This window comes from Polypterus senegalus, chromosome 1 (assembly GCF_016835505.1).
Source record: "Polypterus senegalus isolate Bchr_013 chromosome 1, ASM1683550v1, whole genome shotgun sequence".
NCBI classification, from domain to species: Eukaryota; Metazoa; Chordata; class Cladistia; order Polypteriformes; family Polypteridae; genus Polypterus; species Polypterus senegalus.
In genome coordinates, this window is record NC_053154.1 from 77,026,661 (window position 1) to 77,042,952 (window position 16,292).

The 16,292-nt window shown below is 36.4% G+C and overlaps 1 protein-coding gene across 1 annotated transcript in view; it reads right to left on the reverse strand.

The window, feature by feature from the left end:
* ntrk1 (neurotrophic tyrosine kinase, receptor, type 1) overlaps positions 1 to 16,292 on the reverse strand; it is a 105,132-nt gene that overhangs the window by 33,165 nt on the left and 55,675 nt on the right. Inside the window, exons 8-11 of the mRNA XM_039740513.1 lie at positions 8,515 to 8,841; positions 6,099 to 6,119; positions 4,697 to 4,755; positions 2,978 to 3,080 (exon numbers count right to left, since the gene is read on the reverse strand). Coding sequence (XP_039596447.1) covers positions 2,978 to 3,080; positions 4,697 to 4,755; positions 6,099 to 6,119; positions 8,515 to 8,841 — 510 coding nt within the window. The remainder of the gene's footprint in view (positions 1 to 2,977; positions 3,081 to 4,696; positions 4,756 to 6,098; positions 6,120 to 8,514; positions 8,842 to 16,292) is intronic.

The following is a 16,292-nucleotide window of genomic DNA, read 5'->3' on the forward strand; positions in this document are numbered from 1 at the left end:
ACAGGTATATGTAAGTTTAATTCATGTTTCAGGTTACAAATGAATGTAATAAATAAAAATAAAATCATGCTAGTCTAATTTTTTCCATGTAAACTCAAAAATCAATATCCAGAGTGTATGTAGTTTTCAGGAAGGCTGCTGACATCACCATTAATGACCACAGCAGAGGAAAATTACTAGGGTAATGCAAAACAAAGTACAGAGGCAAATTTGCAATCAGGCCCACTTAGTGTTTTTGAGTCAAAGCCAATGGAAAAAAGAAACACACAACACAGCCACAACAGCTGCTTTAAATGCTTCTGCCTGAGCTGCACTAGGGAATCAGCTTCTCTGACACCATTCTTGATGCTTTTAAATGTTTAATTAAAGCTGCTAAACAATTCTAGCATGGTTTCCCACAGAAAACATATTTACAGGTCACATCAACCGCATTCATTATGCTCTCTTGCACAAGCAGTAACTTCATTCATTAGAACAGCTAGTTCATCCACTTTATCTATCTATCTATCTATCTATCTATCTATCTATCTATCTATCTATCTATCTATCTATCTATCTATCTATCTATCTATCTATCTATCTATCTATCTATCTATCTATCTAAAATGTCATTTACAAATACTTGCACCCATCTGATTAACTACATTATTGTATATTTTCGAAGTGGGCATTATAAGTTGTTCATCTAAAATAAAAAGGTCATGTATCATCTAATCTCCTGTGTGGAAAAAGTAATTGTCCCCCTTAGACTCCATAACTGGTTTCACCACCTCCTGAAGCAGTAAACATACTTCCTATAGTTATCGAATTGTGTTCTTGAAGCCCGTTGGAGAAATTATGGTCCACTCCTTCTTCAGGAGTTGCTTCAGTTCAATGATCTTTAGGATTTTGGGTAGGAACTGTGTGCTTCAAGTGCTGTCATATGATATTAAATTGTTTTAAATTTGACTAGGTCATTTCAAAACATGGTTCTTTTTTCATCCATTCTGATGACTTAGCCACATTTCAATTTTTGGTTTGTGGTTGCATAAACTGACATCTACCTGAACAACTCACTAATATACAATAAAATTCATGCTTTGTTAAATGGTGGCAAGTCCTGAGGCAACACTTTTTCTCAAATCTTGTCACTTTCTTTTTTGACTTTTGGTATGAGGCTCCTACTACAAATACTGTACTACTGCAACAAAGTCACCTAAAGAAGTTCCACTTTGGACACATTTGGAAACATCCATCCATTATCCAACTCGCTATATCCTAACTATAGGGTCATGGGTGACTGCTGGAGCAATCCCAGCCAACACAGGGCACAAGGCAGGAAACAAACCCCGGGCAGGCCGCCAGCCCAACGCAGTATTTGGAAACATTGTTCCAGAATTCTTCACAATCAAGTGCATTTTGGTAAACTTCACATGATCACTAATGTTAAATACTATTAAACTGTGGTTTCTGCTTTATTACTCTGCTTTGGATCCCTAAGAGTGAAGTGTTTTTCTCATGAAGGAGACACAAAGACTAACCCATGGCAGGAGAAACCTGGGATTTTTAAGCCTTTACGCCTTGATCTTTCAGAAATTTTGATGAGCACTCTTTGAAGGTTTGACTTGTTTCCCTGATCAACGTTTTGACAGTGCAGATGCGACCATATTAGTATTCACACAGTTGACTCCTATCATCCTTTTAATTTGAGTGAGTTTACTCATTTTTGTTCAATTACTTCTTTCACACTGACTTGTTCCATACAGTAATTCATAAACAGATATACAACACTATTTTGATCCCCTAGACAAAATTCGAGCTCTCCCATGGCAACAGAGAACACAAACTCATAGTGCAAAACCATAAAACCAAGTGCCAATACAAGTGTAAAACCCAGAACTGTACACAAAATATACAAATGTACACTAAATTACCTTTCTTTATTACAGTTTATTACCATGCACTCCAAACAGATGAAAGAATTGCCAAAATTTTCTTCATTTAATTCTACAGACTCTTTACTACATACCACAACATATAGCCCACTTTAAAATCTAGCCAAATTTGGAATGAGAAATATACACTAAAAACCTGGACATTGACACAAATAAATGAACATACACTAGCTTGGTCTGCAATATAAATGATATCCTGCAGTACTTCTTTATATTACCTGCTTTGTACACCAGTAAATACGCTTTTTTGGCACTTTCAGCTCAGGGTGCCATGTGCTAAGAATGTAGTAACTATTCTTCTAGGACTACTTCTTCCTTGTAACATTTTTCTTTGGTTTAAAGTTTACCGGTTTCACAATCAGCCCCCCACAACATCAACAAAGAAAACTTTTTGTACTTTATAATAACATTAGACTTAGTGTTTTTTCCGTTATGTCTTCCATTGATTTTCTATCAACAAACTGTATTTTTTTTACTTGTTCAACTTTAATTTTGTCAATTCCAAAATAATCTGGTATATTAGATTTGCTCATGGTAAAACTGGCATTAGTGTGAATAGAGCAGCAGTTTACACTAAAGGTTAATTAAATCTTTATATGTTATATTTTAAAATTGCAATTAGTTCATATGAGAATTTTCTCAGGTCACCTTCGCACTTTCCAGACTTACTCTATCTCCTATTTTTCACATGGAGTTCATTGATTAGTTTACTGCATAATTTATCTTGTAAGAATTGGGTTTGTGGAAATACAAAACACTTAATCAGCATCAAGTGCAGGGCAGAAGCCTGAATTGAATACAAGTCCCTTTCACACTCACTCTTACCCATGAAGGACCGATTTAGATTAGCTGAGGAAGGAAAAATCGGTGACATTGGGAGAATACCAGTGTATATGGAAGTCAGGGAATGAACCCAGATTGATGTATTTGTGAAGCCACAGACATAACTGCGGCATCAACACATAAATATGCTATATTTTTAGTTTATTCACGTAAATGATAGTCAGGGATCAGGCCCACACTTGTACAATGCTGTAACTTACGGTGAATTCCCAGTTTTGACTGCTGTCGGCACTTGTTGATTACAAATAGCATCACTATGAGAAAGATGCATGCAAACACAGCCAGCCCAGCAGCAACGGATACCTGCAAAAAGAGAAAAGAGTCATAAGAAAAAAATCTCATAAAAAATCAGAAAGACACAAGCAAAACATGAGTCTGAGAAGGACAAATACAGCAAAACCATCTAAATAAATGTCATTAGGTCACCCATTACCATACAAATCTTTACGAATTTCAGGAGATATTTATGGTATTAGGCTGAACCTTACTTGATAACAGTGCCATTGTTTCAAAAAATGTGTTTGCCGTTTTAATAAAATTAATAAGGAGCAAGCTAAGAGCACGGGAGGGTGTGATTTATATTAATGCTACTAACCTTTTACATCTTTGAAATTCCCCGGCAAGCAATATCGTCTATTGTTTGCAAAGTAATTACAAGTACTCTGTGAAAGAGACTCTCCTAATGGTCTCTGGAGGAGCAGCAGGGAAAGAACTTTCATTAGTTACCGGATACAACCTAGCTACACAGAAGAAAGTTGTAGGATTCAGAGTATTTGTGTTATTTTCCTAGTTGTATAGCAAAATAGGATAAAAGTTAATCCTTGGAAACAAATGCCAGTTTCACAAAAAAAATAGACCTACTTGTAAGTTCAAGTGTTTAACATATATCTTATTCAAACATACACTGGGCATTTATTATCATTTCTGTAGTCTGCAGATCTAAACCTAACAAGCATTTGTGAGAGTTCTTGGAGCTTTCAAATCTGAGGGTGAGGCTAATTTAGCGATTATTGATGTAGGAGGTGAAATTTGTGCATTTCTGTAAGAATCGTATAAATGAAGCACCTACTGTACATTATCGTATTATTATTCGACTGATTGAATGTGAATGTTTCCTCAATGTTCCTTCAGAACTACAAATTGTGATTGATTCATTGTCATGTCCGATGCAAGTAACCCTAGTGGCACAGTAGTTTTATTAAGTGATTCAATAGTGGCATTTCCTAATTTTTGGCCATTATATAAACTGTATTACATCCTAACTACTTTTGTTTGGGGGATTTGAAATATTTTCAGGTAAATAAGATGGACATACAGTATTGCAATGCCTTAAAGTTAATTTCTTGCCATTATATGAAACCTTCAAAGACGACGTTGGTTATTTTTATTCATCATAAAGTGTCAATAGTAGTTTCTTGAGTATTAGATACATTCTTTAACAAGACGAAAACATTTGTTTTATGTTTGTTTCACACTGTTATACATATATTATTTTTTAATTTTTCAATAATTTCTTTATGTGGTCATAGGCAATACAGCATGATTTTACCTTCAGCTGGTTACCTTCCTTTGTGCACACAAGCTATTGCAAGAAACAAGATTAACGATCTTATGATTTCCAGGAACTTGCAATTATCCAACAAATCAAATTCTTCCCATAGTTTCAGTGACACAAATAAAAAATTACATGAAAAGTAATCTGTGTTTTTCCATAATGCTTTTCTAATGTTAACTCATACACTATGAATGTATGTTATGTCAAAATACTATCTAGACTGAAGTCTGTAAGGTTGTAACTTAACTAATATAACAGACTAACACAAGCTGAGACTTGCTTCATTCAAACTGAAATCAGATTTTATAGAACTATCTTAAAATGAAAGTGGCTAAAAAGCATTAAATTTATAGTGTACACTTACTGCAAAATTTCTGTTATCTGGGTTTTCTTTCACATTCTCTGAAGGCTTTCTAGTGGATTCTGTAAAATGAAAAAAACAAAACAGAAAAATGTAAACATTAATAATCATTGGAAACAATTCTGCTCAAAATTAATACAATAAATTAAAGAAATTTTTAAACATTTAATTTTTTAAATTTGGCTGGAGCAAATATAACCCTAAAAACTGATGATGAATGATTGAATATTATGTTTTAATTTCTCTTCTTTAAATTTTACATGGCTAATTATATCTTATGTTTATTTTGGTCATCTTAGTTCTGTACGAGGTGCGATCCAAAAGTTCCCGGAATGCATTTATTTAAAAGCATACACACCAAATAACAATTAATGGTGAACGGTTCCTTCAAAATAGTCACCCACTGAGTTGATACACTAATCCCAGCGAGATTTCAACCTTTCCAAGCACCTCTGGAAGTCATTTTTTATCAGTGTGTTCAAGAAGCTTGTTATCGCTTGGATCTCCTCCACTGTCTCAAGTCTGCGTCCCTTGAGCCTCATCTTCATCTTAGGAAATAAAAAAAAATCAGACGGCGCTAAATCAGGGGAGTACGGAGGGTGGGTAATGGCAGTAAACTTTGTAGAAGCCAAAAATCAGAGATGTGTGAGCTGGTGCATTGTCGTGATGCAAAATATGACTTGTCAGCCCACATCTGAGGACGTGTTCGGCGAATTCGATTTCGCAAACGCCTTAGAACATCCCTGTAGAATGGTTCATTCACCGTCTGTCCTTGTGGATGACACCCTTCACATCAAAGAAGCTAATGAGCATTGACTTGGTGTTGCTGTGAAGTTCTCGAGTTTTTTTGGGTCTTTCAAATCACTCATTTTCACGAACATCCCTTCACAGACACAACCAAAGTTTAAACGAGAACTGCGAGTTGAAAAACAACTGCGCTGACGTTATAACGCGTGATAACAGCTCATAAGGACAACTTTTGATTGATATTACCAAACCCTTCTGGCTGCAGAATAAATGCATTCCGGGAACTTTTGGATCGCACCTTGTATGTCAGGTATCTCCAAATATATCTGACACGTCTATGACTAGCTACAGAGATAGATGGATATAACGCTGATAGATGCCCATCAGAAGTTATCCTTACTCATCCATACTCATCTATGCCCATACTACCTAAAACAACCAGCACCATAAAAATATTACACCATGTCAACAGATCGTACAGCATATGGCTGTACATGTTCAGGTTTTAAGTTGCAAATCCTACATTCAATTCAGTTTTTAAAGTGGAATTACGGAAATTCAATTTCAGCTTCTTTTTTTTTTCTCAAATGTCTTGAAGTCAAAAGTGGAATTTTACAAAATGCAGGTTTGCAGTGTGAGAAACTTCATTTCCACTTACTTTCGTCAGGCAAAGTGTTCACTGAAAAGCAAAGAAAGACATGCAAAGAAATTAGATTTCAGTGACATTTCATTCCAAGAACAAGAAAAAGGAACATTAAGAGGGATAGAGAGAGAAAACAATTTGAAATACAGTATACAGAAGGCAGTAAATTGTGAAGGCTCTCAAAAATCCATCACACAAGGAATCTTTAAATCTTGTGTGATGTAGTTTAAACAATACGTATAATGTTGAAAGATTGAATAGCTGGCCTGCCTGTTAAAAGCCTGTGTGGTAAAATGCCAGCAGTTGCATTCCAATTACATGAAAAGCTTGGGAGTGCTGCAAATTATTTCATGGCAAATACATTTTTCTAAGGTTAAATTCTAATTATTGACTGCAGGTGTTTAATTTTTGAATAATAGATAATAAAAGCAGGATTATGTGTATAAAATGTGCTTTCTGCTATGTATAAAATTTAGCAAGCACTTAACAGCTGTTTAAGTAACATACATTTTAGTAATCTTGAAATTTAAAATAGTGGCTGCAGACTGTAGGTGGTACTCGCTCTTTGTCCCCAAAACTTAATGACGACCAAAAAGAGCAAAAGTAAGAAAGGTTTTATTACCAATGCAGACCAAACAGTCAAAACAATTAGCCCATAAAACATAGGCACGTAAAAATAACAAAGCCTAAGCTTGCTGGCCTTCCTATTTATGCCACACTCACTATTTCACCTTGAGCCTCCTTTACTTGTCTTACAAATTATCAAATCTTCCTCCCCACTCCAAGGCCCCCTTTATACTGACTGCAAAGGACTTTCAAGCCCAGATCAGAAACCCTTCTGGGTAAGCCTTCAAAAATGTTGCTAAAACGCCTGCAGATACCTTTGAGGAACACCCCACTAGCGGCACAAGCTTTCCCTGCAGATTTCTACCAGAAAGTACGAATGGGGAGGTCCCGCCTGTCTGTCCTCTCCAATACTACTGCAAATGTAACCTCCAGTGTGCTCTAGTGGCCTGGTGGACATTAACAAGGGTAACAAATTGGTTGCTACCTGTCCCAGTTTTATAAGTCCTAAATACCAGGTGGCACATGAAAAGGTGACTTGCAAATCATAGAGTACTTGATGATATGACCATCATGACACACACCCATCTGTTGTGCGATCGACTTATGATGGCTTTTTTCCAAATGACCTGTATTGTTGTTAACAGCCTCCCTGTGTACGGACAGGAGTTCTTGGTTTTAATGCATCACATATTTTGTAGTATGCCACTTTTTCACTGAGGGAGGAATCGTATTTCATGGTAGCGTTTGCATTGTTCCACATGTAACTTACATGTTCTGCTGAAGGAGACTGTGCAAGAGCAGAGCTCCACAGTCAAAATTTGCTGTTCCTATGAATATGGCATGGCACCATGCACACAAATAGGGTAAATAACAAAACAACACAAACAGTGCGTGGGGACTTCTGTTAGCTTCACTGAACTATCCTTGATACTGCTAAAACCAGGCCAGGATTCTTTAGAATGCATGGGGCTACCACCCTGTAGTAATCATGTAAGCACGTGCTACGAAAGCATCATCTCCCTAAGGATAAGAGCATGTAAATACAGACACTTTAGCCTCATGGGTATGATGCTTAATGTGTTGAGGGACAGTGTATTGTTGATCAAAATGTGTACTTATTTTTGTAAAAGAAAAGAGTAATACTCCATAAACTTTATGTATGGTTACCAAGAAATTATATAAATAGAAAATAGAAAAAATAAAAAACCCTACACCATAATATTTCAGATATATCTGTGTTTTACTATTACAGTTTCTGGGGCAGCACCTTTGTGCAGTTGGTAGCACTGCTGCCTCACAGGTCCAGAAATCTGACCTGAGTTTGATCAATTAGTCATTGCCAGTGTGGAGTCTGCAGAAACACCTTGTGTCCGCAAGGGCTTTGTTTTGTTTTTTTTAATATTATACCATCCATCCATCCATCCATCCATTATCCATCCATCCATCCATTGTCTAACCCGCTGAATCCTAACTACAGGGTCACGGAGATCTGCTGGAGCCAATCCCAGCCAACACAGGGCACAAGGCAGGAAACAAAACCCAGGCAGGCGCACACACACACCCCCACACACCAAGCACACACTAGAGACAATTTAGAATCGCCAATACACCTAACCTGCATGTCTTTGGACTGTGGGAGGAAACCCACACAGACACAGGGAGAACATGCAAACTCCACGTAGGGAGGACTCCTAACTGCGAGGCAGCAGCACTACCCACTGCGCCACCATGCTGCCCTAATATAATCCCACTTTATCAAATAAATATAAATGTCCTTAGTTCTGGAATAAAGTGTGGAAGAAAATACAACCTTTCTGGCCTATCATCTCTCATAGCAAAATAATTTTAGTGATGACTAGATTACCTGGGATGATTCCGAATGGGTCACCTGGTGGGCTATCCATGAAGATGCCCTCAGCTGTGGCTGTGGCATTACCGAGACCATTGTTAACAATCAGAGTGTAGTTGCCATTATTCAGGTGTGTGGGCTTGTTAAGAACCAAGCAGCCATGAAGCTTCGATCCATCATCTACTTCACTGGTGATCTGTGTGAAAATATACGGTGATGTGGGAAGCTCCGTGCCATTTAGCAGCCAGCGAAAAGTGGGGGTTGGATTTCCATCAACAATAAATGGAAAGCACCAGTGATGTTGAGACACAGCATTTTCAAGAGAGCAGATTTTTGCAGGAACTAAAAGAACAAATGCAAATATTGAATTAAAGGCAAAGATTATTGACATGTAATACATACTTTAAGATCAGACTATTAAAAAGTGTGCACTAGAAATTGTCTATTTTAATGTTTTCAGAATATATGCTTAAAACAGTTGAGTCAACTAGCTGACATTATGATCTATGATACTTCAATTTAACCTGTTCCTGCACAAATTCTTTGTTAAGGACTTTTTCAATAAACAAAAATACTCATCAATACACAAAGATAAAAATTGTACCATGTGCTTCAAAAGAACAAACTGTCTTTCATCTCTATGGTATTACATTTCAGAGCATAACTAAACAATCATGATGTCTTTAAAAGGTAAAATTAAGTCAGTATAACCTCAAATGTTGAATAACATGTAACAAATTGTAATTAGTTATTTCACAACGATTAAGCAAGTTTTAGAATTTCTTTAAAAGGAATATCTTTTTTGCATGACTTTACAATTCTTTTACTTCCCAGTAAAGGAATATCAACTCTGTTTACCCCACTGCTTCAGTTCTTTGATGTTTGAGGGTCTTGTATACATGTATACATCTATTAAGGTCCCTTAGGTAGCTGACATTTGAACTTTAACTTGGCCATTACAAACTCTTGATTCTTTCCTTTTTTTGCCACATATTAAACAATGGAGATAAAGTTTTGTGCCTTTTTAGAAGAGATTCTTGGTGTTTATTTATTGATGGTTGAATCATTAAAACAATATTTACCATGATGTCAGGGTCTGTAGACCCCTCAGCATAGCTTTGGGATTCTTTGCAATTTCTTTGAGCATATGGTCTGATCTTTCTCACTGTAAAAGGACGAAATTCAGATTGTTTGGAAATGGCTGCTGTAATATTCTTTCCATGCGGAAGACAGATAGCACTTGTTTCTCAGTGTTCATTGCATTTGTCTTTTAACCTTAGCATTGTTTTATGTTCAGTGGAAAGTAATAAACGTTTTAATTACTTTATGCAGTTAAATCTACTTCTCTGTAAATGCGTAATCTCGATGAAAACATTTTTGCCATTAATGTACAACTCTGTGGATTTCTCTGTAGTAAAACATAATGTCCTACTCAGCCTCCAGTGCCATTTCTCTGATTGTCACATGTCAGTTAAGTCTGATAAGCTCATCAGTCTTTGCCTTTTTTTTGTTCTCATTAGATTTCACTTCTCATTTTGTTCTCGTTGACTTTACATACAGACACTACAGGGCTGATCATGTAACTGAGTTCTACTGTATGTTTACGCACTACTAACATCCATTAAGGAATCTCCATTTGCAAGATAAAGCTGTAAATACTTGCAATAGGAATTTCCTCTTCCATAATTTATCAGCGCACATTTCTTAAATGACTTAACAATGTCAACTCTATTGTAATACGAACATGTAAATGAGGTGGGTGACATCATTTTTCATCCAAGTGTAAGATGACAGTGGCTGCAATTAGTTACAATACAGTGGTTAGGTACTTTTTGTTGATTCCAATATGCCCATTATATTAGAATTTACTTTAAAGAAAGGCTGGCACGGTGGTAAACAATGCTATGTTTTTAACTTCAGAATTTTGACGTTCAGGTCCAGGGTTTGGCATGGAATTTGCTTGTCCACTCTGTGTTCATGTAGGTTTTCTCTTAGTACTTTGCTTTCATCCAACCTCCGAAAACATTACATTCAGTTCATTAGTGACCCTTAATAAATAAATGTGGGGTTTTGTTGTGAGGGCTGTGAGTTACTGTTATTTCACTCAAGTTTGGTCGCCGCAATGAGCAGCCTGAACAAGGCCCAGCACCCTGTGACTATGTATTTCAATATGTGGATTTGAATAATAGATGGGCTTTGTAAATGATTCAACAGAAATACTATTATGTAAATAAAATAATGTTGTATCTGAAACGAACTTTATCAGACATGTAAAAATTCTAGTTGGTCATTTGACATTCATTAAAAACTTGGTCAGTATTCAGTACCAGTAAGTGAACCTTTGGTTGTAAAAGTCAGTCAAATGGCTACTTAGAATTACTTGAAAAAGTATGAAAACTGTTCGTTCTTCAAAACTACATGCCAAGTTTCATTAAATCCCTAACTTATGCTTATGTTAACATGTTGTGCTCAAATTACACAAAAGGTAAGGTGCTTTATAGAAAAACAAAATCTGTTGCTTTTTAGTGTGGGGGTAGGATACATGCATTACAGCCATTTCTAAGCATTATAAAGTACTTCATTTACAGTAAAATAGATGGAGAATATACAGTGGCCATCCTATCATATTCTCTCTTTGATCTTACTGTATAAGGTTCAAAGATGTCTTACAAAATCCAATAATTTTATGCTTTCCGGTTCTAAAGGATTATGTCCAAGTTAATGAGTCGCCATTTAAAAACTTGTCATGACGAAATCTTAGAATCTTGGGACAGACAATGGTGCATGGCTATGAAAATCAAAATTTGAATTAAACTTAAGAATTCAAAACAAAACAGTAAGATTCAAATTGTTCTCTTCAGAGACGAGAACACTACTGTGGTATGGTAATGTTTGAAAAGAACCAAAATTTGTCTTTAAAGGATAATAATATTCTGTCTAACTAAATGAATCAATTCTTTAACCAGTCAAAGTCACTTCAGGGTCTCAGAGCCAGTAGTTAATGCTCATCTGAATGTGTATCGTAAAATGGGCAGCGATTTAAAAACACAAGCACATACTATATGGTACGCAAAACAATTGTTGAAAAGTAACAGCGGGTCTTAAATAGTGCTCTGTATACAAGAAAAATGACACAATTGCCGTTCATTATTTGTGCCCCGTTGTTTCAGTACATCAAGTGCTTAATCCTGCAACAATTATAACACAGCAGATTTGGTCTTTATAGACAGCAAATTGATGGCCATGTTTACATTGAATCAAAATCCTTTACATAAATTCTAAAGGGCAGCAGCTCCAGCCCCTGTGGTTTGACATTTCTGCCTCTAAGATTAAACCCCACACAATGTTCATCTCCTTCAGTATGTCTGAAGTTGTACACCTCTGTGAAGTGCCCTTCTATTTAGGCCAAGAAGATGCAAAACCCATAAGCCTCCATTCATTCATTTTCTTAACCTGCCTATGCTCTTATAAGGTTACAATGTCTTATCTCGGCAGCATCATTTGCAAGGCAGGAACATTCCTTGGATATGATGTCAATCTATGGCAGGTTATAGACATTCTGTCTCTTAAATTCTGCTTGTTCTACTAGTTACCCAAATATAATACCCCTTGACTGTTTCACAATTTGCCCAAACCAACAGTATGAGTTGCCTTTATGTCTGCTTTTTTACTACTTTATTTACTTTTCTCTGTCAATTAAGAGGCAACACATTCTGTATAAAAATACTGTTTTACATCTAATCTTCAATTAACTGGAGCAGGTATTTGAAGAATATGTCCTATTCTGAAAAGAAAAGCAATGGTTCATCTTGCATTTCATTTCATTTAAAAACCAAAGATATTTTTATTTCCTTTCATCTCATTCGGCACAGGCAGATGGTGGCATGGTAGTACAGTGGTCAGCACAACTTTCTAGAGCTGAACTCAAATGCCATATTGCTCCTTGAAGAGCAAATTTTGTTCTTCATTCGAGAGAGGTGCACATTAATTTAGTACATTTTATTTCTTAATGTCACTAAATAACTACCAGTGTAACATTATTAAGGAATTTCACACAAAGAAAGAATACATTAATAAAATCAGAACATTTCTTAACAGAACAGTAGTTATTAGTTAAATGTCCCAGACTAAAACCAAGTAAAATGACGTATTGTTTAACCCTTATCATTTGCCAAGAAAACATTCAGTTGTCACATGGTTTAAAAGCCTCAGTAGCACATTAAGGGTTTAATGATTCAGCGTATAGAGATAAGCGGAATCTGACCTCTTAGTGATAATGGACCTCACACTTACATTTCAGAAAAATAATTGGCAAAATGGTCTTCTCTGACTAATAGATGCAAATCATATACATCCATCATCTAGAGCATAGACAGGCCATCCTTTATTGTGACTTGATGATGTGGTAAATTACAGTAAATTGAGAAGCTTCACTAAGACTCTTCTAGTGGGATAGTAGCATGAAAGCTATTTTTGCATTGATTGCAAAAAAATTGAGTCCAGGTTACAAAAAAGAATTAAGCACTTGTGAAGGACAGCTGGGTCCCATGCCCGGCAAGGACGCCCCTGCTGCTTATGTTCCGGGGGAGCCACCATGGGCACTCCAGTACCTCCCCCGAGAAGCTTGGTGGCAGCCTCCATGGCTGACGGTGATTCCCCAACCATGGGAGATGGAGTCCTCCACTAGATGGAGTCCTCCACGTGGCCACTAGGGGGGGGCTGCATGGACTCAGCAGCCTGGCTGGACGAATCTTCAGCCCCACCCGGAGGTGCAATTAGGACCAGGTGATCAAGCACCTGGAACACTTCCGGGTGGGTTATAAAAAGGGCCAGCCACCACCACTCGAGGAGCCAGGGTCGGGAGGAGGAGGACTACGCTTGTGGAGGAGTGGTGGTAAAGGAAGAGAAGTGTGTTGTGCTTTGGAACTGTGTTTGGGCTGTGTGGCACGGGGAAGACGTGTCCCACAGTTGAAGAGAAAAATAAAATCTTTGTGTTTTTATACGTGCCTCCGTGTCTTTCTGTGTCGGGTCAGGCGCCTATATAGGGCCTTTCACACACTATAAATAAAAACAAAAAGTTGCTGGCCAAGAGCTTCCCAGAATTAAAATTACATATGCAACCATTACTACAAATGACTTTATCATTACAATAACTATCTGTAAATTTTCACCATCACACTAATCTTTTGTACCCTGCTTCATACTAGCATGTGACCTCTTTTAAGTACCCACATTGGCTGTGTCACAGTTCGCCTATGTTTGCTGGCCTCCTTACTTGTTTTGCTGTGAGTGATCCACATAATGTACCTGCTTGAGTTTTAAATTTTTCTTTTCTTTTCTTTTCCTATATCATATCTGTATGTGGCTTCTATTTTGTGTTTTTAACTTCAGTTTTTCATTTATACAAATTTGTATTCCTCTCTCTCCCCTGTCATTTATGTGTGGCCTTATGGTATACTCCTAGGCTAGTAAGCCTATCATAATAATGGATAATAATAGCTTGGACAACATGGTAGTATAACAGGCAGAGATCATAAAATTTATTTCCCCTTTAGCATTTTTTTAAGATACATTACAAGATGTTTGGTACATCAGAATTAAGCAAACAATAAGTAATCACAAGGATCACAAGTAACTGTGGTTCTGAAATTGTCAAAAAAAGTAGTCAAAACTTTTTCCCAGTATGGATTGAATATTGGAAAGCTTAAGAACATGTTGTCTTGGAAGGTAGGTGCTAATGTAGCAAGTACATTTTGGCAAAATATCTGATTTATTGTAGCAGAAATGGGCTGCTGGAAGATTATATTAGAGACACAGGTGCTCAAAGCATGTGGTTGCATTATAGATATGAATGCAATATTGCCAATTAACAAAATGTCTAAGTTAAATATGGTTGGAAAATTATTAGTGATGGGAAAATGATACCAAAGCGTCAAAGTAAGTGGCTTTTGCACTACTGATTATTGCACATTGTACTTAGGTTTGCTTTACAAGTTCTAATTTTATTTATCTTATATGTTATACTTATGTACTTTTTTATATAATTTATATTTTATTGTACTATGAAGATGTGAGAGAAATAGTATTTTGATTGTTCTGTATGTTCTGTACATATAGTGAATTGACAATAAAAGGCTATTTGATTTGATTTGAAGCTTGTGTCAGTCAATCTGAAGCGTAGTGAGTCAAATCACTGTGTCAGAGTTTGTGTCAAAACACCGCTGTCACATGACCCATGAAGTTTGAAGCTTCGAATATCATCAGTGCTTCACAGTGCACTTTATTGGCTTGACAGCGTTTCCTCGGTTTGACAGCTTTAGCGCTAAATTAACTGGTAGCCTATATAAAATGCAACATTCTCATTCAACAGTGTTGGGTTGTGAGGATAGAGAAATTTGGTGAGCTTTGGTAAGTTAAATAGTATAAATGGACAAGGATCTTAGCAGAAAAAAAAGGAACACAGAATTTTCTTACCTTTTACTAGTGATATGAGACTGAAACAGTGAGTGCTGCTTCATTTGTGCTCTTGAGAGCTTGTCTTGATCTCAGTTAACCACCAGATTTCGCTGTTCATACTGGGGCTGAGGCTTCAAAGCTTCAAATCATTTTCGGGACAAATACAGTAGAAAGGAAGCCTCAAAGCTTCATGAGGCTTCATTTTCCTATCACTAAAAATTATCATTATGTAGAGTTGTAACTGATATTAACATCTAAATCGTAAATGTCTTATTCACTGAAATTGACAGTTGTTAGTGGTAAATGCATAGAGAAACCCATTCAAAGATGTGATGGAGTGGGATTTCCATGCCAAAGCTAACCAAGGAGGTACATTAGAACATTACAACAATCTACATGCAAACAGACCATTCAGCCCAACAAAGCTTACAAGTCCTTTCCACTTCATTCTTCCAAAATAACATCAAGTCTAATTGTGAAAGTCCCTAAAGTTCTACTGTCTACCACACTTCATGGTAGTGTACTCCAAGTGTCCATGGTTTTCTGCGTAATGAAAATTTCCTAATGTTTGTGCAAAATTTACCCTAACAAGTTTCCAACTATGCCCCGTGTTCTTGATGAACTCGTGTTAAAATAACAGTCTCGACCCATTGTACTAATTCTCTTCATAATTTTAAACATTTCAATCAAGTCTCCTCTTGTTCTTCTTTTTCTTAAACTGAAAAGACTCAGATCTTTTGATCTATTCTCATATTTCATCCCCTGTAGCCCAGGAATCAGCCCAGTTGCTCTTCTCTGGATGTTTTCTAATGCTGCTGCGTCTTTTTATAGCCTGAGTTTACTGTGTTTGCCTCTTTCCCTCTGACGTCTTAAACTGTACATTCTCTATTCAGTAATAAACATTTTTTAAGTCTCCTTGCAATCTAAATAGACATGATTACAATTGTGTCTAATTTTTAAAGACGTATGTGTAAATATGCATGTATATAGGCCTACTCTGAAAAGGATATAAAAGCTTTATGATTTTCATTTTAATATTTTTTCTAGTTAATGCAAGGAGAAATGAGTAAATATTAATATCTAATTCAGCACTTTTCAATAGATAAAACATTTATTTAAGTACACGTAGATCTATAATTTACTTTGTAATTATGATTTCAAGGTACTTTAACTATTGTGACAACACAAACTGAAGTGCAAGTTCATGGACTGAGTATAATATGTATAAATTAATCCTAAATGCAATCCTACACCTAAAACATTTAGTAATGATGACTGTGGGTCAACAGCAATGGTATGGGACAAGACACAGGGCAGCCCTGTCTGGTTCCATGCTC